Genomic DNA, 24524 nt, shown 5'->3' with positions numbered 1-24524 from the left:
TCGGGGAGGCGAGTATGGCGGAGATGATTCGAATGCAGTTGAACTGAGCGGCGAGTAGCCCCATATCTCGCGCCATTGGCGGACTCGTTCGTATGACCGGACGAGCTCGATGGTAAGTCTTCGATCTGTCCCAATCACCTCGCGCACTAGCCTAAGGGCGGACTGAAACTGGGGTCTTGTTGGAGAGAATTGTTCTTGTGCTGATTGTTGTGGAGAGCAGGCAGGTGGCTGGTCGATTTCCGGGCCTGGTATAGGCATTCTTACTCGTTGCGACTGTCTTCCTCGGGTTGGGAAATCATTCGATAGGTGAATCTCATGATCGAATCGCAGCTCCCATGGTGGCTCGTTCAGCCCACGCGATCCATGGGGGCGTGGAGCGGTCGTGAAGGTCTCTGGGTACGAGGCGAAAGCATTATAGAGTGCCTCGTCGTCTCCCACGCCATAGTGTGGGCCAATGCTCGTCCCTGTGCTATTAGACGAAGGTGGTCTTGAACTCTCAGATTGGTTCTGCCGCTGTCGTTTTCGAGGACGTAATTGATAGCTTCGTAGTCGTTGGTTGCTTGCTGAGCTAGATCGAGAGTCGGGCTGGGAAATAATGACGGCCTTGATCGCGACAGGAAGAGTGTCGCACGCACGGATGAGAACATGATTAAAGGGGCAGTTGATTTGACTATGAAAGAAGGAAAGAGGGGACCAATTTCAGCACAAAGGAATGACCTGCTTTGTGATGCAGATGCCTTGGAAGATGAGGCTGTTAGATATTCCTGATACAGCCTGTGTTTTGAGTGTTGGTCTCAGCAGGGGACCTAACACACCACGCCTGGAGCCCTGTGACCTTGACAAATATCGTATCTTTCACGAACAATCATTATCAGTAGGCTTGACATGCGACAAGAGGTAATTGGTGTAGTAGCTAGCTAGTGAATAGCTTCCATATGTCTCGTCGATCGTCGTGGTGGAGAGCTAATCCCGAGGTACAAGGGGAGCGTTGGCAGAATCTAGATGCACTAACAAAAAGGGATGGACCAATCAGAGGCTGCAAAAGGTCATGCCCGTGTAAGAGTCATGCCCGGGTAGCAATTCTTCATGCCCGTGTAGTAATTGCCTTTCCATTTTGACCCTCATGCTTCACCCGTCTGCGACTCAGAAACACGTCTACATCATCGACGTCCATACTCTAGGCGGACTTGCCTTCAATACTTCAGGAAAGAACGGCGTGACTATGAAGGACATCCTCGAGGAGCCAACCATCCCCAAAGTCTTTCTTCGACGTCCGTAACGACTCTGACGCGTTGTACGCCCACTTCAACATTGCTCTCCAGGGAGTTGAGGATGTGCAACTGATGGAGAATGCTTCGCGACGAAGCGGGGCATCCAAGAGATTTCTCAACGGCCTTGTCAAATGCGTTAAGTATGATGCAGCCATCGGTTATCGACTCTTCCGGAGCTGGAACCAGGCAAAGTTCGATGGAGAGCTCCTATTTGATCCAAAATGGGCGGGAGGCTCGTATCAAGTTTTCAATTTACGCCCGCTGCCAACCAAGATTACAGCCTATTGTATCGGAGACGTGCAATACCTGCCGCATTTGAGGGATGTTTACTGGGGCAAACTTACGGCCCCGTGGAAGGTGAAGGTGGCAGAAGAAACGAAGAACCGTGTGCTACAATCTCAGTTGCCTGGTTATCAGCCTTGCGGTAGTGACAGCGCGCTTGGCCCATGGCAGGATAACGAGACTATCATCGGGAGCTTTTGGAACCAGCACGACAGCTTAGAGGATCCTTGGGATGACTGGCAGGCTGAGAACGACGATGACTGGTTTGATACTCGTGATGATAATGATTACGAGGATTGGACGAGAGTGCCATGGCAGGGTCCTCCCTCTTAGCTTGTCTAGGGACATAAGGGAGATGGACTGAATTGGTCAAACTCGATAACGGGGTAAATAGCGCCAGATGAACGTTGTCTGCCCACGCTTCTATAGCCTAGAGAGAATTTAGTGATGGTTCTCTGAAGTGGATACATTATGAGGAACTCTTACACACGTCACAGAATCCTTGCTCGTTTATAAATTGAACCACTGTCGGCGACTCATGGCATTCGAGACAAGAATCTGGATTATTAAGTTATATGGATCGGTGCAGGAAGGGTTCGGGACTCACGTTGGTCACAGTAATCTTTATATCCAGACATGGTCTGGCAGTTGAGCTTTTGGCATGTTTTTTGATTGCTTGTGACGTTATTCAACCAAAGGCCAACTTTGTCCCCATGACTGCAATCATCTCCCGGATCCGCCATAATGGCCGGCCGAGTGTCAAGTGAGCGGATGTGTGACAAACGTTGTTACTTCTAGCAGACGTGATCATGAAGAATGTGCGCGTGGTGCGGGGGCGCCGAACGCGGACTTTCCAGTAGGAGCGGACTCCACGTGATGTTACCCTTAGCCTAAGGAGCCTAATATTTTGTTGCTCCGACATCGCCGCGCAAATTGTGCAGGCATGAAATTTGTTGCCTCAGCTCGCTTAGGTACGTACTGAGGTTGCACCCCCGTGCGACTTATTCTAGTTTTCCAGAACCGCTTCTCGAACGTTTGTCCAAAGGGCCCACGTGCTTCCATCCGAGATCTTGACGATTGCCACGCCATCGCAAACGGCCAGTCTCCGAAGTTGCCCTTGACACTAGTTGACTGTCGGTACAGTACTTGTCGCGGGGCCAAAACCGGCTGCTGTTAAGCCAATGATGATATCGGTACTTTTGTGCGATGATTACACACCGTCTAAAGCCCCGCTGTGAACTATTCAAAAAAAATTCGTGCCAAAATGCGGACACTGAACCTGAACTCTACTGTATACAAAGATGGTTGAAATCCCGTTTTAACCGGCTCCGTTTGTGCGTCTGTAATTCGAAATGACGGCAGAACAACCATAATGGACGTCGACAAGAATCACGAGCTCAATGGCACTATTTGTCCATCGGGAGACATCATATTACTCGTTGGTCCTCAAAAAGAGGCGCTCAGAGTACAATCTCACTGCCTTCGAAGCGCCTCCAAGGTCTTCGACGCCATGTTTGGCCCACATTGGCAAGAAGGTCGAGCTCGATCTTTCCAGCGACAATCCAAAGACAGTAGAACTTCCAGAAGACAACTTTCAAGCAATGTTATTCATCTGTCGAGTCATACACCACCGCAACGAGCTGGTGCCACGCGCCATTGACCCTGCAGACTTGCTACATGTAGCCACCGCGATTGATAAATATGGCATGAGCGTCGCTCTCAAATTTGCTCTCGCGCAATGGCTTCATGTTGAAGACAGCATGGATATGACATCAATGGGATATATAATGGCCGCATCATATCGTCTTGCTGACGAGGAAGTCTTCGTGAAGGTAACGTTAGCGCTCATTCTCGACCAGGAAAGTTCGTGTCTGGTGCCTTTTCGTGAATGACGCGATCAACCAGGTGTTACCAGCGAAGGCGATATGCAAGCAGAACCCTCCCTGTCAGGTTTGAAGACAGTTACTTACATCATCCCAGACCTACTTGAGAGACGACGGAACCGACTGCGGGCCGAAGTCTTGCAGATGCTTGCAGCAGCCGGAAATCCCTGTAAGCATTGTGCCTGGGGCACGCGGTTTGCAGCCAAGCGCATGGTCCTTCAAGACAAATACCAACCGCTAGACATGTTCCAAGTTCCACTTCGTGAGGTCATGCATGAATTGGAATCAATCCCGGTTGACGATATAACGAGGAAGGGCTTCTGTGCCATACCTCATAGCAAACGACATCGTGCTCTACCTGGGGACGAGCTTCCTGTTGGGAAGATAGCTAGCCTGAAGAGCAAAGCAGCTATTTGTCTGGATTGCATAGACAGAAACAGGGTATCAGATTGTCGTTTTGCCCATAGTCGTTTTGCCCATAGTTAGCTTAGAACAACTAAGCGGATGACGGCCAGTGCTTTAATGGCGACTTTCTGAATTATGGCAACAGTTCTCGAATACTCCGTGAGAAACAACATTCTTCATGATAATATCAAGCCTGGGACATCCTGTGCGCTCCACAAGTTGTGCACCAGTGATTGTCCTCGGCTTAGCTTGATGTGATTCGAAGAATTTCTCGCTCTCGGCGAACGTGACTCTGAGGAGAAGAATGTGCTCTCTCAAGAAGTCATGCTCAACATTTTAATAGCTTCGCATGTCTCACATTCTCAGGGCTTGGACCAAGGACATCACTACAGGCCCGGGTAAGGTTCACAGAGAGAAAACGGCCATGAGAGCCTGGCCTCATACGGTGGGAACAGAGCGACACTTCCCAAAGATGAGCTGGCCTGCATTGTCGCTGCTATGCTTGGGAGACGTGCAAGGGAGCTGAGGAACGGGTCAATGCCTTTGGTCCCAGAAGTGACGATGGGCCCATCACGACGAACGCTCCTCTCTGATAACTCGACACAGAACGTACTACGCTTACACCAAGTCTCGGTTTTATATCAATTGCAGTGAGCCTGCGCGTTAGCCAAACCAGCATCAACGATATATTTTCCTAGGACGAGAAGCCCTAGTGCAAGCAGCCGTCACGGTGGATTCTGTTATGGTCGTCGCGAAACTCCAGCTTCGTGGTGGTCATGTGTCTATCATGGGGAAATCTGGCGCGTCCTTTGAAGACTAAATTATGCCTACCGTCAATTGTTGCTGCCTAATTATGACCCTGCTCGGGCTTTGCTCGCAGCATTGCGATGCCTTGCTGTTTGTCCACTGCGAGGACGACGTGAAAAAGGCGCGAGAACCTCTTGAGTCCTTTTCGCTGCAATTCAAGGAGCTGGGGGAACGCTCCTCGCCTTCTTCTGAAACGAAATCCTAGCGCCAAGTTTTCTGGCTGATGAGGGCTTCGCCTCTTCCGGGTCGTTCATCCCAGTGGCTTTCATCTGCATCCCAATAGCTTCTGTAAAGCGCTTTGGACTATTCAAGCTCGGCTCATGAAGGCTGCCTTTGGCTTTCTTCGATCTGTTTTTGGTCTCAGGCTCTTCAGGATGATTGAGCTTCCTTTTCGTTACAGGCCTAGCTCTGTCGGCCTTGGACGACTGTACCTCTGTCAGAATGAGGGGAATTTGACTCTCGACCCAACTAATGAGTACGCGATGCCGAGCAACATCCCTCCTAGCTTTTTCGTAGTCGAATGTGTTCCGCACAAAATGTTCTATGTGCTGCGTTCGGCTCTGTTCCTTCATGAGCCGTTGCTTGGTAGCGCCCAGTTTCTCCATAGCCGCCTTCAACATCGATGTTTTGTTCGCTTGCGGGCACCGAGAGATCTGGTCCATTGCATCGGCCGCGCGTTTGACTGCTGCCTCAGCTTTCTCCAGTTCGTGTGCACATTCTATCCCTGATGTAGTGGTCCGTACGTAGTCGTCCGTCTCGTGCGCTTTGAGGATGCCCTTTTCGACGAGTTCATTCCATAACTTTTGGTATCCTGGTTCTAGACTCTCGGCCTTGGCGATGGATTTGTCGAGCCACCAGTATTGATAATTAAGATATTCGATCCATGTCATTAGGTGGTCCTGATCCTCTGAAGCCTCCTTCAATGTCACAGTCTGAGCAAAGCCGTAGCGGGCGAGTCGACTGCGCACAGCTTCAACATAGGCATGGAACCCTTCACAACCAGCTTCTTTGAGACTCCGTCGTTCCAAATTTCTCCGGCATTGTTGTGCAAGCCAAGTCGGCTGCAGAAATGATGGGTCAGCCTCGATCTGGGCCAAGCGCTGCGCGGGTGCCCTGTGGAGAGGATCCTGTCTTATATGTCGCTTCACTCGCTCAACATAGGCGAGAAAACTGCCGTCATCAGAGTCTTCGCGGTCCCTATTGTGCCGTTGCCACCGGCGAAACCCCTGCCAGTTTCGCAACTGTCTTTGGAACACGCCCGAGGGACTGGTCTGCGTCAAGTGTTCCTGCCACGGCAGCAGCATGTTCGCATACATTGCCTGGGTCCATGTATACATCCTGAATGATATCAATAGAATACAGTGGGCGGCCGCCGTCGCTGACAAGGTCATTGTAGGCGTTGATTTCGTCTGTTGTTTTGTACGAGTTCGAGTCGGTCAGCGAATCGTCAGAAGTCGAGCGAGTTGATCTAGTGATGAGCGGCTTGCTTCTAACATTCGAACTGTCGTTGGGCAGCAGCTGAAGTAAGCGGAGGTTGAGGTCGTCCAGGTCGAGCGGATGGGAAGACGCATTGTTACTCTGAGCTAGGCTAGACAATTGGGTTCTAACAAGTTCGGTCAGTGAAGCTGTGAGGATCGAACCACGGGCAGATTGGACACGCTACTTCAGCCTTTGAGCAAGGTCATTCCGTTCGTCGTCGGACAGCTCCTTCCATCCGTCAATTGGGAGGTCGTAGTTGCGATCATCCTTGTAATTGTTTTGCATGAATTGCGCAAGCTCATTATCGCCCATGGCCAAGACGGTGCCGACAGACACTGTCGCCCCTGCATCTACTGCGCGTGACATTTTATTGTCGGGGTGGGCGTTGTTGAGTGGCCGTTGTCAAGTTGACGTTGTCAAGTTGACGTTGTCAGTCGGCCGTTACAGGCTATAGACGGCAACTAGGAGAGGATGTTGGACGTTGCACAATCTTTGCCTACGTCTCGGGAAGGAGTGATGCTGTCGCTGCTCACAGAGGAAGCTCTGTAGGTCCTGATGCGCCACCTCCGGTAGACTGTCCGAGGACGAGAATCCTCTGCGCAAGCAGCCCTTCCAGTGGATACTTTGATCGTCCGTCCAACGGAGTGAAAAAGAGTTCAGTGCGGCTCACTTATCACCAAACAAAGCATTGAGCTCGGGAGCCTATGGGCAATGACACCAAGCCACATCAACTGCAAGCCAAGCACTCCAGGGCTATCGACTGGGTGAGGAGAAAGCGGAGCATGCCACGTCGCGTCGTGGCTGCATGAAGAACGCCCTGGACGACACCAACCATCACCCCTTTATAAACGCCGGACTCCATACCCCCTTGCAACTTCAATTGCTGATGTCGCGAATATCGGGTGACATATTGTTCAGAACAGGCAGCGTCCATCCTAAATTGAGAAGCTCATGATGACCGTCTTGTGCGCGAACCTTCATGGCTCAACTGCTCTCGCAAACATAAATTCCAGCATGCATGTCATACACATGTGGGAGCTGGACCTTTCGGATAGGCGACGGGTGGTTTACCAGGAGGAAATGCAAGCCCCACCTTTAAGAACTGTGAATGGCGGCCTGACCAACAGGTCGCAAGATTGGGCAAAGGACCCGGAGCAGGTCATGTACAACGGGTGCATGTGAGCGACAAGGATAATGGATCACTTCCATCACGGTGATCCATTCGGCCCGAACACCCGAACCAACAGGCACAGACACGATTGAGGAGAAAGACATATATTAGAGCAAAGGTTTGCTTGTGCAGACAGTCTCCACCTGTCTACTCAGCGATCATTTTGTACTTCATGTCTCACACATCGATCAAGTCAATTAATTGCACATGAGTGGTATTGCACTGAACGACTGCAACATCGAGCCAAACTTCAGACCCGTCGAGCTCAATCCCGAAGGTTGCGACCGTGGGGTTCCATTACCATAAGCACGCAAAACCCCGACATCATGGGCATAACCACGCACTCCTCCAACGAACATGAACGATCGTGGGCAAGCAACCGGAAATTTGAGCCCGAGTTGCGCTATTCCGAGGATTGCCTCGATCTTATTGAAGTTCGCCGCACCGACGACCCATGGACATTTGTGGCCTGCGACAATGCGGATCCTTGCGAGTCCTGTGGCAGCCTTGGGACTCACATCGACTGCGTGATTATTGCTGTCGATGGCGCTTGTCGGAACAACGGTGACATCTGCGCTTCCGCAGCCGTAGGTGTCTTCGTCGGTGATGAATCAACTTTCAATATCAGCATGGCACTGGAGGGGACAAAGGTCACAAGCCAGATTGCCGAATTGCGCGCCGGCATATGCGGGCTGAAGCAGGCGCTGAAAATACAGCGTAGTGGAATAAAAGGGGCAGCCCTGGCGCAAGGTTGTCATCAAGGCGGATTCGAAGTACTTGGTCGAAGGTATGACTGAGTGGATGTTTCGATGGGAAAAGAATGGTTACAAGACCTCGTCAGGCAAGCCAGCAGCCAATCTGTCACTGTTCAAGCAGCTCAACGAATTGGTGAAGGAGCTCAACAACCTTGGCGTGGAGGTTCTTTTTTGGCACGTCCCCAGGGATAGGAATGAGGACGCAGACAGGCTGGCACGGGCCGCAGTGCGCACGATTCAGTGATGCCCCTACATAGCTCTAGCCTGTCCCTATTTCAGGGGCCCGGTGTGTCCGCGGCCCAGGTTTGTCGTGCGGTTGAAGTTCGTAGACTCCACGCGTCGCCGCGGGTGCTTCGGCCCATGCGCTGGTTTTGTACATGCCCATTGTTTGTCTTGTAGGTTGGCTAAGCTTACCTGTGAACATGCTGACCCTCATGTCCTTGTCAAGGTCTGCCTTAGCTGCCAGCGACGCGAAGTCGTTGATGTGCTTCTCGACGTAGTTCTTCCCCTGCTTGACTCGCATCAAGGCTTTCCGAGCGCTACGTTTCTCGTCTGCCGCCATGCGCCCATTTGTCTCGTCGAGCTTGCTAAAAATGGCTGCCGGCCTCGAGAACGGGAATTCGGTGAGCACAGCTACGTCCTAGCCCCTTAATTGCTCCTGAAGAGCTTGGCTGTTTCGGCTCTCGAATTCGGCGCTAGTAAGCAGATGGAATGCCCTTTCTGTCGCCATATGCCGCAGTCCTCATCGAGAGGCTATCCGAATTTGTCCCCAGCTGTTAAATCATTGTCGTCCATGATGTCCTCGCCGATGACCTTTTTGGCCGTGACGGTGCTGGTGGAGGCCATGGCGTTGATTGTTTGGGAGACGTCCTCCCGGGGGTAGCAGTCGCCTGCCATGGATTCTCTAAATTTGAGGTCATTCGTCTTTAGCAGTCACATTTTGCGATGCTGGTGAAGCGCGTCAGTCGCTTCCCTTGAAACTCTTGACGTTGTGCTTCCTGTGCGGTAAGAATGATTTAGGATATTAAACCCCGCACCCTGAGCAAAAGTTGGATACCCCGCTCTCGCCTGGGCATTCTACAAGAGCTCCAGGAGTACATTACAGCTAGGGACGATGATTAAATGATCCGTGGATCATGCTCCACGCTTTGCCCACAAACCTAATCAGCCGATCATCGGACCGCCATCTATCTCCAATCCGTGCGCACAAAATTGCAAGTTCCATATCGCGTTGACCCTGAACTGATTATCCAAGACCCGCAGTGGATTTCAGGCCCCCGATGACCTGCATCCTAGCCCCGGTTCAACCTTAAATCACGGACCTCGCCACCTCAAACCTCGAAGCAAGCCTGTTTTCCCCGCCCTTCGTCGTAAACAGGCTCAAGCGGGGTGCCATGCCAGAGACTGTCAGTCTTCCTAGCACAATAGTTGCACAAACAGTCGATCCGAGATTCCCATTGGTTCTCGTAGATGCAGAAGCTTCCAATTTTCCGCGATGCCTCAATTATGCTGCGATAAGTGCGAGGCGTACAGTACATGCGCAGCTTCTGGAGCTAAGCTGTGGAGTCAAGCTTGACCAATATATGTTCTGTCTATGCTAGCAACCTTTTGGGTGGTTGTGGTTGTACTTTTGTACTTAATATCGTCCAGACACACTTCGTCATGATGCATACGCATGCGATCTGGGAGGACAGCGGAACAACAATATGGATCTCGACACAAACCTCTAGCCGAAAGGCTCGTATCGGTGCCTGGTTGAGGATGACTCGATCAAACAAGATGATACGGCGAAGGTCATAAGTAAGCCGGAGATTCTTTCAGATTTCGAAGAAGGTTCCTATTTCTTACAGACCTGCCTGAAGAACGGCGGACCCAATCACGGGCCCAAGTCTTGTATATGCTGGTTGCGAAAACCTCTGCCTGAGCAACCGCAGGAGCAACGGCTCACGGCCCGCAAGTTTCGCATGCGATACGTGAAATGGGCAGCATCAGCACCATTACATTGCACGCAGTATTGACACTGCAACGCCAACTAGACACCATATATAAGCTGGCTGACGGCATCTCGGAACCGCACAAGGCCCTCGTTAAATTGGCCAACCGTCGTGTAGCTCGCTCTACTGGGGTTGCCCATCGAATGGAATATTGACGCGGTTGTAAGACGAAGGTGGTACGGCAAGCACTACCTGCCGTCAGTACCTCAATGATACTTAGCGGCCCCGCTGGGCCTTGTTACACGCCTGCACTCTCAAACTCTCCTTGTAGCTTGAGAGCTTGTGCCTGTGCCACGGCAGCAGCCTCAAATGGCACGCCACTCTCAGCAACGATTCTCATCCAAACAAGTGTCAGTAGTGCAAAGGGCTCTTGATATGACACCACGCTCGGTGAAGCTAGATCCAACCCCAACTTCTGCCATTTGACTATGGCGCAAGCATTTAGGTGATCTTCTACGGAAATGAGATCTACATCCGCTCACCTGGACTTGTCGTTCAAGGCCATGGCTGCTGCCTGCAGCTTGAAAATACCCGGACAATCTTCTGGCTCTGAAGGAGAATATTCCCTTCATCAGCCGATCTACAAGGTGAATGATCTTAGCAGTGCCTGTGACAGTCTTGATCCTGTCCCATTGTCTCAGCCCAAGGGGTCACTCACGTGTCCTGGCTCCGCTGGGGCCAGGGGACGGCGAACTTCACCCCCAATCGGCTCCACGATTCCGATGACCACCCCCCACCGCAATGTCACCCCGGCAGAACGCCGCCCGGCTCCCCGGTAAGGCGACCTCACGCCCGAGAGCCTGCGGTCAACCACTCCGCCCCGCCAACGTGGGTTCAGAAAGCCTGACTGGCGCCCGGACAACCAACCCTACTGGGACCCGGACAGACTAAGGCGGGTAACCCCGAGTTCCGACGCCATACCTCGAGTCGTAGAAGCGCCCCCGGAAAGCTGGAGGAGAGGGCCAGCCGGCCCAGCCACCCATCAGCCACGACCCCGACACCGTGCGGACGAAAATCTCACCCCGGCAGTAGTCACGCGGCCGAACAGAGAGACCTTGTGCTCTTCGCGGTAGGAGCTGGACCGCGAGGTGGAGTGCAAGACCACCAGGACACGCCAAACCGCGGCGGAGCCCGAGGAGCGGAGCCAAGGACGCCTGCGAACGGCTAGTGCCTCGCATTGGAGAAGTGCCAATTTGCACTCATTGTTGTGCTGGTCAACATCGTGCCAGTCCTTCTGCCAGGAAGCACCCGTTCAGACCTTAGTCTTTGTCCCAATTGCTCGCCGCTTCTTAGCAAGGACGCTGATCCGCAATGGCGTCTCTGGCTGTGAATTCAATCGGACCCCTCGTGGCGCAGGACATGTATGTGAAGATGCTGACTAGACTGGACGTCTAAGTCGAGGTCGCGTAGGGATGGATCAGGAACAGAGTATGTGTTACAGGACGGCGACCGATCTCTTGGCCAGCCACTAGCTTTCAGATGAGACCCGCTGCCCCGAGAGGAGCTTTGGCTTGCCACGGAGCTGTGGAGTTCTGCCGGGGCATCAATCTGGCACGTATGCGGGGTTGCCCTGGGATGGACGTACCAGTGGCCGAACCACGATGGCTGGTCCCGTAGCAAGGCTTGAGTTGTGACGAAAGGCGTGACAATCACGATGTGTTGGGACTGTGCTTGGCGGGAATACTGCAACCACTGTCGCCCAGATGCCATTCCACCTCTTCGATGTGGCTATGGATAATTATGATGCTTATGACAAGGTCGTCTTACCGGCCAAATAGCAAAGAGAGCAGCCTATGCATGTCGTTCCTGCTTAAAAGGTGAGGCAAACGCACCCGCTACACTATTCTGCCCCTCGACGTGGGCCTGCCGGGCGGAAGGGTGCACTCAGCCTTGCACCGCCGCCTGCATGGCATCATACATATCTGAGTCAGAACCCTACGAAGAGCGTTCTGCAATAAGGTTGTCGGCTGCAATGTCAACACGTGAATTGCTCTACCTGGAGGAACGCAGAGTCGTTCAGCCGCGCAGCGATGTCTAATGCGGTGTGGCAAATCGTGCGCCGCGTCCTAAAGCGCACAACAAAGCACAATGGTAGCCCACGGGTAGTGACCAACAACTACTTGCATGGTGCATGGGGCGAGCACCGTGGACTTCATGGGACATACTGACCGGGGCACGGCTTATGGCAATCTGTGGTCTGCACTGTGTAGCTGACTTGTGTCTGAGACGAGCTTCTTGCGCTGGAAATCTTCGAGGGGCGACGGTTCGATGCCGCCGTCGTCGGTGTCACCGCCATCGCCGTGACGAAATTGTACATGGGACAACTTCGCGACAACTTCGTGGTCCGTGTCGACTAACACCGAGTTCACACTTTGTAGTACTTTGACGTTTCACCAGCGTCAGCCTTGATATAAGGTACTGTGAGCCATGAACTCTGTGCCGCTCACTACCGCTCGAGGTGGCAACGACACTAATCTAGTGCTGAGGTTGCCACCGACGGCTCAACCTTTGGGCTGCCGACGTCGGTCCTCTGGGATTCACCTGTACGTACCCGTATCGCCACGATGCTGCCGTCGTTGTCCCACGTCCACTCCCCCCACGTCCACTGCCACGAAGGTGAGCCAACCCCTCGAACCACGTGGACTTGTACCATCACCGCCACGATGCGACACTTTCAACAACCACATGACCAGTTACTTCCGCGACCTTAGGTAGACGAGGTTGGTCAGCCTGAGTAGGCAAGTGCTTCCCCGACATCCTGCTGAGCGTGTACTGTACAAGAGTAATCCGTGGATAAATCAAGCACCCGGCCGTTGCTACATCTCGGACCAGTGACGTAGCGGATTCCTGAGCAGAACGCATTGTCAGCGCATCGAGAAATACACTGGCCCAGTCTCTCTCTTCCCATGACCCAAGCCCGGCGATGTAGGACCCTCCCCTGGCCTTAGTATCGGGCTGCCTAATGTTAGCCGTGCGCCAGTCTTGTGTGACAGGCCATCTGCGCAGGCTGCAAGGATAACCCCAGCCTCCATGTTCGTGCTGCTGAGCGGCACATCACGACCTTATCCCAGCGTGGGGGCATGCCCCTGTGCACCATCCCTTGCCCTGAGCGCATTCACCTGCGGACCTCACCGCCGTGCCGCATCTACATGGTAAGGCGTAAGGACGACACAACTTGACCGACCAGGACTTCTTTCAGCAGCTAATGTTCCCCCTCTTCTTCACGCCGACCCCTTCTCTCTCATCTTGGGCGTGGGTAATCTCGTCCGTTGTTGACAAGCAATCTTTCACGACGTAACTCATCGTCTTTGTGGCCTTGCTGTCTCGGTCAACATCAAGCTTCTCAGTTTTCGAAGTCGTTCATCGTTATGCTCGGCAGCTGAACTACGTACACGTGTACATTTGGGGACATCGGCTTGAGTGTTGCTGCTCATGCGTTATCTTCAACCGCATTAGGACCACTGGTCTCTTCTGAATGCCCGCAGAAATGAGCTCAAGGTCTCGCGGACGCGCCCAGCCGACCGTCGCTATTCCTAACGTTCTCCGTGATGGACCACACTGGCACGACCCATATAGCACATGCACCAGCACGGGGAGCGGAAGGCTGCCGACGACGACAAGGTCAAGATTGGCCAACCCTCCAATATGGCTAACCCCCACATTGGTACGTGGCACTTCTCAACCGTTTCCGCGCCTTCACAACCAAGGTGACCCCGCCCAAGTGCAGTGTTGGCGACTATTAGTATCTTGCCGAGTGGCAGCGCAGAGGCAATCGCTTCGCTCTTATGAGGCGCTTCGCAATATCGTCAACAAGGTCCAGCCGCACCAGCGACGAACCCCGCGTCACCAAGGATCTCCATCCACGCCATTGCACATTTGTCGCCACACGCAATGATCCCCGGCTCAACTCCTATAGCCAGACGCTGTCGCTGACCTAGAGAGCCTTGGACGAGTGCGCACAACGTTGAGGGCTACCTGGCAAAGGCAGAGACCAAGTCTACGTCGCTTCCCGCGATCTGCTGCCGTGCGTGAGCAGCCGTGCCCCTTGCAGTCATTTGTCTCCTGTCTGCCCACCAAGCTTCTCCGCGAGCGTGACTGGTCGCAACCCGAAATCATCCACTACCTCCTGGACTACCGTGCCAATGAGTCGCCTCGAAGTGACTGCCAGAATGTCGACTGCCGGCCACCGGAGCAGCAGCCACAGATGCTCGTGGCCGAAGACGCACAGTTCTCCTCCAAGCAGTCACTTCTCCCTTGCTACATTAAGCGCAGGGACCAGGTCAACTCGACACTGCTCGAGGGCCTAACCACGTACGACCACAACACGGGCGACCCACGGTCACAGGCCCGACCTCTTGCGTCAAGTATGCAGGAGGCCGACCACGCGCAGTGAGGCGGCCTGCGTCGACCACAGGTGGGTGTGCCCAGGCCTGGCCCGCAGGACCCACATCCCGTCCTGCACTTGAGCATTGCGGTCTCCAAGCGTGCACCTGCCATAAAGCTCGCTCTACGCCCGTTGCTTTTGCCACTCAACTCCGCGCGTCATCGTATTGAGCATCTATCCATCTTCCTGTAGGCCTTACTCGCTTTCCAGAGCACGGCCTGCTCGTATCTCATTGCGTTGGCCTGAGCAGAACGGGATCCTACTGTTTGTTGTCCCTGCTCGTGCCGTCCCAACTCGTCTCGGAAGTTCGACCCTGATCGCCGCTCACCAGAAGCTCACCTGGCACTCACCATCAGAGACAGCCGGCCCGTGCAGCAAACGTCCTTCACAAGCAAGCGCCCAACGATCCCTTCGCAAAGTGTGAAGTAGACCGATTTGGAACACGCCGTGTTTGCACAATTACCGAACTCTTGGCCATTCATATCTCAACGAACCTTGCTTTGTAAGTCTGCTCCCGATATATCAATGTCATACCAGCCGATCAAACCGCCCAATGAGGAACGCAAATCCTACAGACGAGAGACTTTCACCTGCTTCGCGGCAGGTGTTCTTCTCCTCACTTATAGCGAAGCGGTATGCTCGGCCGCAGACTTTATTTCTTTTGCAGAGCACCTCGCAGTTGCACCCGCCGCCAATCCTCACTTATACTAATAAATCAGCAGCAACCACGCAATTTTGGCGGTATAGCCCACGTACCAAATCGCATCACAGCAGCACAATCGCCACCACCGTCCTTGGCCCCGCCAGAACAAGAAGGCATGTCCGACCAGCCGAGAGGCAGAGGCCGTGGAGGACGTGGTGACCGGGGCGGCTCGCGAGGCGGGGGCGGCAGAGGCCGCGGAGATGGCGTCTCATTTTCCGGCTTCGACAGCCAAGGCAACCCGCGCGGTGGTCGTGGCGGCGGCCGTGGCAGCCGTGGCAGTGACAGGGGCGACTTCCGTGGCGGTGGGGAGAATCGTGGAGGTCGCGGTGATCACCGCGGTGGAGGCAGAGGAGGTGACTTCCGTGGTGGACGAGGTGGTGGTCGTGGTGGTCGTGGTGGTGGTCGAGGTGGTCGAGGTGGTGACAAGTTCCCCGGGGAATCAGAGGTCTTCAGGTGAGTCTTAATAGCAACGCACGCCTCCACCAGAAGTAGAGCTCACACTATCACAGACCCAACCAAGCGCCCAAGCCAGATTCTTCCACGCAGGCTCTCGAAGACAAGATCTTGAGGGAACAGCTTGGACCAGATGCGCTCACAAGCAAGATGGCGAGGACGCAGATCTCCAAAGGAGCTCAACCGATTCCAGGCGAACACTTCCCTTGTCGTCCAGCGTTCGGCACAAGTGGGCGCCCAGTGTTGCTTTGGGCGAACTACTTTGAGATGAAGATCAAACAGCAATCTCTCTTCAAATACCAACTCGAAGTTAAGCCGGTGCAGAACAAGGACAAGAGACAACAAGCCAAAGACGCGAAAGGTCTGAAGCTGATGAGCATCATCAAAAGCGCTCTCAGCCAGATTGCACATGGTCACCCTCTGGTAACCGAGTTCAAGAATCAGGTTATCACGCTGAAACCTCTTCCGCTTCCAAGCAACAACATCGTGCTCGTCGACTATACACTGGAAGGACACGACGATCAATATGAGGTCAAGTTCAACGGACCCCTCGACGTGGATTTGTCAGCGTTGTTTCGGTATCTCACGACTATGAATGATCCTACTGGGAGCAAGTCCTTCCCAAAGTACGAGGATGTCATCGATGCCCTTAACGTGATTATGGGTCACAGTCCCCGAGGGAACTCCGAAATCGCATCGATTGGTCGGAGCCGCTTCTTTCCTATCGATGAGCCAACGCTCCGGACTGAGAGACAAGGACTGGGCTGGAATGAAGCCATCAGAGGTTATTTCCAGTCTGCTCGACCGGCAACTGGCCGTCTGCTGCTCAATGCGAATGTCAGTCACGGAGTGTTTCGTCCCGCCGGCCCGGCGATCAACCTTTTCACTCAGGCGGCCCTGTACAACATGCACACGTTACACAAGAACATGTCCGAGCTTCGGGCTCGTGTCACTTACCTGGGTGATAAAGGTGAGACGAAGCGGGTTCTGGTGAAGATAATTCAGGGGCTTGCTTCGCCTTACACTGCTAAGGGCAAAGTGGCGAAGCCGCCCAAGGTGAAAAGGCTGGGCGCAACCGCCACTGAGGTAGAGTTCTACCTCACCGGTCCGACAGGGTCAACCGGCTTGGCACCCAATCGGTACTATACGGTCGCCGAATATTTCCAGAGGCGTAAGTTCTCGAGTCTACTATGGACATCATAGCCAGAACCGGCCTCGACTAACTCGAAGCCCTTTATATCATAGGTTATGGAAAAAGTGTCAACCCGAACTTGCCAGTGATCAACATCGGAACCTCTCAACGACCAGTCTACATGCCCGCGGAGGCCGTCGAGATCATCCCGGGCCAGCCATTGCAGCGTAAACTCAACGCAAGGGAGACCCCGACCCTGATCACTTTTGCATGTCGCTCACCAGTTGCTAATGCAACATCAATCACCACGTTCGGACGCAAGTGTCTCCAGTTGGACAACAACGAGAAATTGGTGCGTGCCGTTGATTCTGCGCATGAAAGATGTGCCCAGTTTGCTAATGACTTTCCAAGTCCGAGTTCGGTGTCGAGATTGAGAAGGACCTGCTGACTATCAATGAGCGGGAGCTTAAAAATCCGGATATACAATACAAAAACCAGAAGGAAGCCAATCCGAGCGAAGGCTCGTGGAACATGATTGGAGTCAAGGTCCTCAAGCCTGGTGCCAAGATCGACAGGTGGACATTTGTCCATGTCGACCCAGAGCCTCGGGACAAGGACACCGTCACAAGGATCATGAATGGCGAGTTCACCAAAGTCCTTACAGACATGGGCATACCCATCGCCGAAACGCCCATGCATCCTCAAGGCCTTGTGGTAAACACCCGAGCTGCGCACCCGGTTGATGCTGTGCGCCACGCGTTCACCGAGATTCGAAGAGCTTCGGGTGGGAAGGGTGCACAGTTTGTTTTCGTCATTCTTGCTCAGAACGACCCAGATGTCTATGCCGCGGTCAAGAGTCTTGGCGATACCGAATTCGGCATCCATACTACTTGCATGGTGCGAAAGAACTTCACCAAGGGCAGGCCGATGGACCAGTATTTCGCCAATGTCGGTCTGAAGATCAACCTCAAGATGGGTGGCAACAACCACCAGCTCAAGAACGACATTGCCATTATCCGTGAGGGCAAGACCATGGTTGTCGGCTACGACGTCACACATCCGCCCCCGGGCTCTAATTCACCCAGTCTCGTGGGACTTGTGGCAAGCGTCGACAAGGAACTCTCTCAGTGGCCAGCTGCCGCTTGGGCCCAGGATGGTCGTGTGGAGATGCTCGGCGAGAAACTGCGTGAGAACTTTGGCGAGCGCCTTGTGCTTTGGCAGAAAAACAACCAGCAAAGGCTGCCTGAAAACATCATCATATTCCGTGATGGCGTGTCCGAAGGGCAATTTCAGCAGGTCTTGGACAAAGAGCTCCCGCTGATCCGCGAGGCATGCGCTAAGAAGTATCCTGCCAATAGCGCACAACCAAAGATCACTGTGGTCGTGTCTGTGAAGCGGCACCAGACGAGATTCTATCCGACGGACCCTAAGCACATGACGAAGTCACGCAATGTAGCTACCGGCACCGTTGTGGACCGAGGCGTGACCCAGGCCAGGATCTGGGACTTTTTCCTCGTGGCCCATGCCGCGCTGCAAGGTAAGGTTCCTTCCACATGTTCAGTCTACTTGTTTAGTTTCATACCAAGGGTACTGATCGTTTCTCTCTGAACTTGTAGGTACCGCCCGGCCGGCGCATTACACAGTTCTTCTTGACGAGGTTTTCCGCGCCAACCTTGGCCAAGGCGCTGCCGCGGCCAATGGCATCCAAGAGCTCACGCATGAGATGTGCTACATGTTCGGTCGTGCCACGAAAGCCGTGAGCATCTGCCCTCCAGCATATTATGCAGACATTGTCTGCACACGTCAGCGGGCGTACATGACGGATCTGTTCTCAGATACGAGCGACACGGCGTCCGTGGGCGGTGCTTCGTCGACGAGTCGTGCTGGTTATGGTAAGGACATATCAGTTGAGGTTCACAGGGATCTGAGAAACTCGATGTACTACATTTAGGGGGCCAAGTTTGAAAGTTGGGTCACTGAAGCTGAGTTCAGCCCAGAAATATGTAGATTGAACACGTCGGGGCATAGTGTCGCACAAGCCAGGGAGCGAGTTTGTATGGAGGTCAGCCAATTGGACGAAGAGGATGAATAGGAATCTGGGAATATGCTGTTTAACGACAAAGCTCACGAGCGATCATATGTGTCGAACGATCAAGCAAAGGTTGAGTTTCTTCAAGCTGTGCAGCGCAGCAGACAGTTTTCATTCTCTACATGTGCTCGTATTCTTGTGTGTTTTCCTAAGTACAAGGAGAACTGCTTCAAGCACGGGGACTTTCATCGGGTTTAGATGATGCTCGATCACCCGTTCAGACAGGGCATTGAGGAGCCCCAGATCGTCGCTAATACGACACTTATGCCGCTGCTTATGGCACCTGTGAGCAGTTCCATGGTGGCCAGCACGACAGAGACTACTATCAGCTCAATGAAGACATCGCCAACACGGACGGGTTCCTCGACGAGGAGTTCCCTCCTGAGCAAGCTGCTGGCGGCTCGGAGGAGCTCGCCAATTGCTGTCCGGATTGTGACTTCAACTTGCCCACAGACATGAGAAATCTCGATCGTCGTGAGATTCCTGTGGCCAAGGATTGATCTGCCCGCATTGCCAATTATCCTGACCTCCGATGAGATCAGGGTGGACGGCGATCACTGGCACGACTTTTCCAAGGAGAACTCCGCCGCCGCCGTAGGCAACGGCGACGCTCGCACAGACGAGAGCACGCTAAACCCTGAGCAGCGAGTAATATTTGACATTTATGTCGACCATTTCCAGCGGGTGAGTGGCGGACATCAGCGCGCAGAACTGCATCTCAACATCGACGTCTCTGCCGGCTGTTGCAAGTCGTGCATGCTCAAGGTTCTCTGCGAGCCGCTCGCCGGCGTGGCGCGCCAGATTGGCCTGACTAACACCATTCTGCGCTGTGCTCCTGGAGAGTTGCTGCCAACGAGATTGATGGGCTAACACTACACTCTATATCCACTTGCCTGTCAACGGAGGCGCTGCTCTGACTTCTACAGGGCACTGCTAGCCTTCTTCCAAGAATTTGGTCAATGAATCGCTTCCAACAAAATCGTAAACGAACGCGACATCGAATCTGTCAAGCACAATATCGTCAAGGCCTCTGTCGCAAGAATCATCAAGGCTCCCAGGCGTCACGATGCGACGAAACTAGTATTCGTCTTCGAGCAAGGTCTTACCGACGGCAACCACTCCCATGCGCTAAGCGATGGCGCTCAGGACTCGAATCAGCTTCGCGCCGATAAGGTCTGTGGTTACAGGCACAATGACGCAGGAAGCCGACGAGAAGGGTGAGCACCTTCTAAAGTTTCAAGGTGGAATCGGGCCTCCAGGTCCTCAGATGCTCGCTCGAACGCAGTCTGCGAGTACGTTGATAGGATAGATCGTCGTGCTGCGGGGAAGAGAGAGCAGCGCCATAATCTCTGGAAACCAAACCCTGAGGCGTCGGTGCTGTCCGTTGCATTTGGTACCGCTGAGTTACAGTAGCTTGCGTGTGCCTGGCATCATCAATGGCTGGATCCTTTGTTGTTGAGGCGCCGGCGAAAGTGAGGTGCGTGTATTGTGGTGGCATGGCTACGCTGTGTAGCTGCTCCATTCAGTGGTGGATGAGTGTCAAGGGGGGCTTTGCAAAAGTGGCCATCTCGTGCTGTTCCGGAGTTTGGACACGAGTGGACATTGCAGAGGCACAGGAGAGCGTGGCATAATATTAGCTACTGTAATTGAGACATTTTTGGGTGAAGGTGTGTCACATTGTAAATGCAATGAAGAGTGACCATGGCCTCGTTCGCAGCCATTGCTGCCTTGAATCGAGGAGTTTTAGGGGCAAATGTGTAGTCAGGCGGCGAGGACGCACTTGGACCGGCCGCAACTTCTGTCATAGCCTCTTTGGAACACCGGTGTCCTCATCTCCTTTGTTGTCTTCGTCGACGCCATAGTCTCTCCTTGCCCGCCGACGCCAATTCTCTTATCTCCAGCCATTTCAGCGACCATTGATGAGCACGTCATAAGTCAGCGCGGGCAACGTTTTCAGGACCTGACGTGCCTCCTCCATGTCCAGCACTCCAACTCCCTTTAGCAGCAGCGCTGAACTTCCTCACTGCGAGAGCTTTGAGTTCAGACACGAGATACTTGTCAGCAAGCGCGTACATGGCCGTGTGGAGACTGATGGCAGAGTGCATTTCATCCTGCAAATTGTGGTCAAATGACTCATTCAGACTCTTAGGGACGTCTTTCAAGGAGCTCTGGTGGCGAACATGCTCAAGTAGAGACTCGGCTTGGTCATCCTCGAAGACAATCGACTTGCTCAAGATCGACTGGGAAACTCCCGAATATTTGTTCTTCCACCTTGCGGAGCCACGAGTGGAGGTATCGGCGCACCTCAATAATGCTGTATTGCACGGCCGTCAGCCAGATTCTCGCCTTTACAATTTCGGCAATCGAAGAACAACTTTCCAATCCTAGTTAAGATAAGCGTTCCTGAGCTAGGGGCCGACTTGGACAGTGTTAAGCTTATGATGCCAAGGACTATCGTTATGTTCACCGATCGCCATATCCTCTCCGCCGCCGTCCTACAGCGTCAACATGCCGACCACGGTCACTTGAAATCACTGAGGACGACTTGTCCGATCACCCTGACAACGGAGGTGCTACATTAAGCAACCTCGGACGATTTGCTTGGCCGTCATTTCCGCAACCAATGACGCAGCCAATCAGTCTATCCTGCACCGGGTGCGAAATTCGACCTAGCGGGAAAGCGAACACTTGGCGTCATCACCAAACCTGATCAGCTGCCTGCCGGATCTGGCACCGAGTCCAAATTCCTTGAGCTTGCCCAGAACAAGGACGTGTTCTTCAGCTTGGGCTGGCACGTCATTCGAAACCGTCGTTTTGACGAGAAAAACTTCACTTTCCACGAGCGGAACACTGCGGAAGCTCACTTCTTCCAAGCGTCCAACTTCAGCGTTCTCCCCTCAGATATGGTCGGCATCGCGGCGCTACGAGAGCGGTTGAGTCTGCTTTTGTTCCAGCACGTCAGGGCCGAACTTCCGCAACTCAATGCGGAACTCGAGAGAGCACTCGCAAAGGATCTTCGTCAGCTGAAGACGTTAGGAGATTCGCGACCAACACCTTCGGCATGCCGCATCTATTTGACACAGCTCAGCATCGAGTGTCAGGAAATTTGCAAATCAGCCATCAACGGCAACTATGAGCACGACTACTTCAAGACTAGAGACGATGACATTGATGAGGAGTTCTCGCTGGAAGATGAAACGACAATCGCCAGACTGCGGGCCGTGGTCCAGCACGTCAATAGCAATTTCAGCGAAACACTCCGAAGGAAGGGTCACAAGTACGATCTCGAAGCACCAGGGGAGGGGCCAAAACAGGTAGACAGCATGAGCTTTGGGGAGTTCCTCTCCAAGTCGAGCTCGCCAAAGCGGCTTTCCAAGACAGAATCGGTAGCTTGGGTGAAAAAATTGCTTCGGCGTTCTAGGGGTCGAGAATTAATGGGCAATTTCAACCCGCATCTCATCGGTGAGCTGTTCTGGGACCAGTCCGAACCCTGGGAGCATTTGGCAGAGGATCACGTCCACAACGTCAGTCAACTCTGTGAGAAGTTCTGGACAAACCTTTTGAGACATAGAGCTCCGCAGGATATCAGAAGTCGCATATGGTCAGTCAGTCCTTGAATGCATTCACATCGAACTTCGGCTAAGGGCGAGGATGGTGCACAAAGAGCTTCAACGGCGAAAATCGGCAGCCTCGCACGAGCTAGGGAAGCTTCTTGAAGATCTCAGGGATTTTCCTATCAATTATAACCACTACTACGCTGACGTGATCGAGCGTCGGCGGCAAGAGAGGCTTGGAACGAAACTGAGAGTCCTCATGCCAGCCAGGTTTCCGCATGAATCCCATGAAAGATGCAGCCGTGGCTCCCACTATGACAAGTAGGCCGCCGAGCTCGACATGAACCAGGTCGTCCAAGCTGTGATGAAGAGCAAAGCTACTACCATTGACATGGACACATTCAGCATCGAAGACGCACTTGACTGCATGCGAGCGATCTACAAGGTGCAGTACAAGACCTTTGTTGCCAATGTGACAACTCAGGTGATTGAGAGGCATCTTGTGAGGGGTCTCGAGAACATTGTTTCGCCGCTTGTGGTTGTGAAGATGTCTGATAGTGAGGTGGAGGCTATAGCCTCGGAACAGACGACAACCAAGCAGCAGAGGATCATGCTGGTGAGCCGGGTCCGAATATTGGGAGAAGGCCTTGCTATCTTCCAGGAATTGATTGGGTCTTAGCTTGGATTTGAATCACTTGACTGCCAAGTCTTTTGCTATGTCTTACCAGGCTCTAGCAAATGTCGTAATCCTGGACTTGATCGCGGACATGGCTCCTCTTCCGCATGGGCCTGCGCGCGGAAAGTATCCGAGGGCCACTGGCAGCTCACCTGCACGACCAGCACAGCACTCGAGCGTCATTTTGATCACGCCCGTGGCCCCGGACACCGGCCGCGCTGGTTCCCCGTGACTCACTCTTATTCAGCAATATCAGATATATCGCGTGAGCTCCGACGACATGGAGCATAGTTGGAATTTTAATAAGCACGCGCTACATTCTGAACAACCGCAGGAGCAGCCGCTCACGGCCCGCACGTTTCGCATGCGATGCGTGAGATTGCCAGCATCAGCACCATTGCCTGGAATGGAGTGTTTACGCTACAGTGCCATCAAGACACCATATTTAGCCTGGCTGACGGCAACGAGATTGCCGACAGCCAGCGTCAGCTAGGCTAAGACCTCGTTGGATTTGCCAACCACTGTGTGGCTCACTCTAATAGGGTCGCTCATGGAATACCGACGGGGTTGGAAGACGAAGGTGGCCGGCAAGTACTGCCAAGGAACGGTATTGACAAAGTCAGGATAGCGAGACATCAGTCACAACGTGCGAGCGCATATCCCTGCCGCTGGTACCTAAATGATACTTGGTGGCCTGTGGGCTGCTCAGATCAGGCTGGGCAGTGGCGCCGCCGACTTGTTTATTCCCCACTAACAGAAACAGTCGAATTATGTCTGAACACCACAGCGCTCCAGGCTGACCTTGCTACATGCCTGCACTCTCAAACTCTGCTTGCAGCTTGAGGTGTTGTGTCTGTGCCACGGCAGCAGTCTCAGATGGCGACGTCGCGCTCGGTGAGACTGCCCTTTGCCATCGGACGGGTTTAGTCCACCAGATGCCCCTGCGTGTCAACCAATGCACATATAGGTGGGTGGGCACGACATCACTTGCGGCTCTCCATAGTCTATCAGCAAGGTCAAGCCATCAAATGTTACCAGTTGCGTGCCGCGCAGTAGTAATAGAAGTGGCTCGCGCTGCAGAAAGCGACTTCACCTTACAATTCGTCCCTGGTATTGACGGCACAAGCCCTGAGAGTGGCCAAAAGTTACAAACGCCGTTGAACCATATACCCGACAAGCTGAGATCTGAGCTATGCCGCAGAACAATAGCCTATACAGGACTGCACGCCCTTGCCCTTGTCTCCTCCATCCTGATGTTCAGTTGTAGACGGAAAGAGTCCTGAGACGGATACTCAATTACGACAGCCCCCAATTCCGACATTTGGACCAAAACGACGCCTCCTTAACCAAGTGGTTCCTCCGACCGTAGTTTACACTCCTGCGCATTTTTGGAACCCCACGTGGATTATCGTTACCATCTCTAGACTTTTCTGAACTGTGAGGCGATTACTTTCGCTACAACGTGGTCAGCAAGCAAGTGAGCCAA

The 24524-nt window shown here is 53.4% G+C and overlaps 7 protein-coding genes across 7 annotated transcripts; 6 read left to right on the top strand and 1 right to left on the bottom strand.

Moving 5' to 3' along the window:
* Positions 1 to 1033: 1033 nt before the first annotated feature.
* B0I36DRAFT_339549 (uncharacterized protein) lies at positions 1034 to 2380 on the top strand (the record flags this gene model as incomplete). Its single annotated transcript, XM_046155890.1, has 5 exons — positions 1034 to 1056; positions 1099 to 1216; positions 1260 to 1983; positions 2040 to 2111; positions 2161 to 2380. Coding segments are annotated over 3 exons (768 nt in total), but the record flags the coding sequence as incomplete, so codon positions are not given.
* Positions 2381 to 2953: 573 nt separating this feature from the next.
* B0I36DRAFT_355925 (uncharacterized protein) lies at positions 2954 to 4661 on the top strand (the record flags this gene model as incomplete). Its single annotated transcript, XM_046157500.1, has 3 exons — positions 2954 to 3385; positions 4185 to 4239; positions 4540 to 4661. 3 exons carry the CDS (start codon positions 2954 to 2956, stop codon positions 4659 to 4661), a joined length of 609 nt encoding a protein of 202 aa, XP_046004794.1.
* Positions 4662 to 5366: 705 nt separating this feature from the next.
* B0I36DRAFT_355924 (uncharacterized protein) lies at positions 5367 to 6493 on the bottom strand (the record flags this gene model as incomplete). Its single annotated transcript, XM_046157499.1, is given in 4 exon segments — positions 5367 to 5372; positions 5392 to 5934; positions 5963 to 6236; positions 6312 to 6493. 4 exon segments carry the CDS (start codon positions 6491 to 6493, stop codon positions 5367 to 5369), a joined length of 1005 nt encoding a protein of 334 aa, XP_046004793.1.
* Positions 6494 to 7624: 1131 nt separating this feature from the next.
* B0I36DRAFT_378301 (ribonuclease H-like domain-containing protein) lies at positions 7625 to 8297 on the top strand (the record flags this gene model as incomplete). The annotated part of the gene is given in 3 exon segments (XM_046160657.1): positions 7625 to 8048; positions 8086 to 8279; positions 8295 to 8297. The coding sequence occupies 3 exon segments, from the start codon at positions 7625 to 7627 to the stop codon at positions 8295 to 8297; spliced, it is 621 nt and encodes a 206-aa protein (XP_046004792.1).
* Positions 8298 to 13626: 5329 nt separating this feature from the next.
* B0I36DRAFT_369673 (uncharacterized protein) lies at positions 13627 to 14440 on the top strand (the record flags this gene model as incomplete). The annotated part of the gene is made up of 2 exons (XM_046159815.1): positions 13627 to 13711; positions 13968 to 14440. 2 exons carry the CDS (start codon positions 13627 to 13629, stop codon positions 14438 to 14440), a joined length of 558 nt encoding a protein of 185 aa, XP_046004791.1.
* A 1419-nt stretch (positions 14441 to 15859) lies between these two features.
* On the top strand, positions 15860 to 18731 carry B0I36DRAFT_339544 (ribonuclease H-like domain-containing protein). Its single transcript, XM_046155889.1, has 4 exons — positions 15860 to 16758; positions 16833 to 17071; positions 17131 to 18256; positions 18336 to 18731. The coding sequence occupies exons 1-4, from the start codon at positions 15960 to 15962 to the stop codon at positions 18668 to 18670; spliced, it is 2499 nt and encodes an 832-aa protein (XP_046004790.1). The 5' UTR covers positions 15860 to 15959; the 3' UTR covers positions 18671 to 18731.
* Positions 18732 to 20244: 1513 nt separating this feature from the next.
* On the top strand, positions 20245 to 23041 carry B0I36DRAFT_378299 (uncharacterized protein; the record flags this gene model as incomplete). The annotated part of the gene is made up of 5 exons (XM_046160656.1): positions 20245 to 20285; positions 21379 to 21463; positions 21490 to 22409; positions 22534 to 22683; positions 22735 to 23041. 5 exons carry the CDS (start codon positions 20245 to 20247, stop codon positions 23039 to 23041), a joined length of 1503 nt encoding a protein of 500 aa, XP_046004789.1.
* Positions 23042 to 24524: the final 1483 nt, after the last annotated feature.

The sequence above is a fragment of the Microdochium trichocladiopsis genome, assembly GCF_020744255.1.
Source record: "Microdochium trichocladiopsis strain MPI-CAGE-CH-0230 chromosome Unknown B0I36scaffold_14, whole genome shotgun sequence".
Lineage (NCBI taxonomy): Eukaryota > Fungi > Ascomycota > Sordariomycetes > Xylariales > Microdochiaceae > Microdochium > Microdochium trichocladiopsis.
This window is presented reverse-complemented; position numbering and strand designations above follow the sequence as displayed.

Excerpts from the sequence above, each read along its gene's own strand:
- B0I36DRAFT_339544 (XM_046155889.1), top strand. The coding sequence starts at position 15,960 with ATGAGCATCATCAAAAGCGCTCTCAGCCAGATTGCACATGGTCACCCT. Across the intron at positions 17,072-17,130 it reads TGGACAACAACGAGAAATTG|TCCGAGTTCGGTGTCGAGAT; the intron begins GTGCGTGCCGTT and ends TGACTTTCCAAG. Across the intron at positions 18,257-18,335 it reads GGCCCATGCCGCGCTGCAAG|GTACCGCCCGGCCGGCGCAT; the intron begins GTAAGGTTCCTT and ends CTGAACTTGTAG.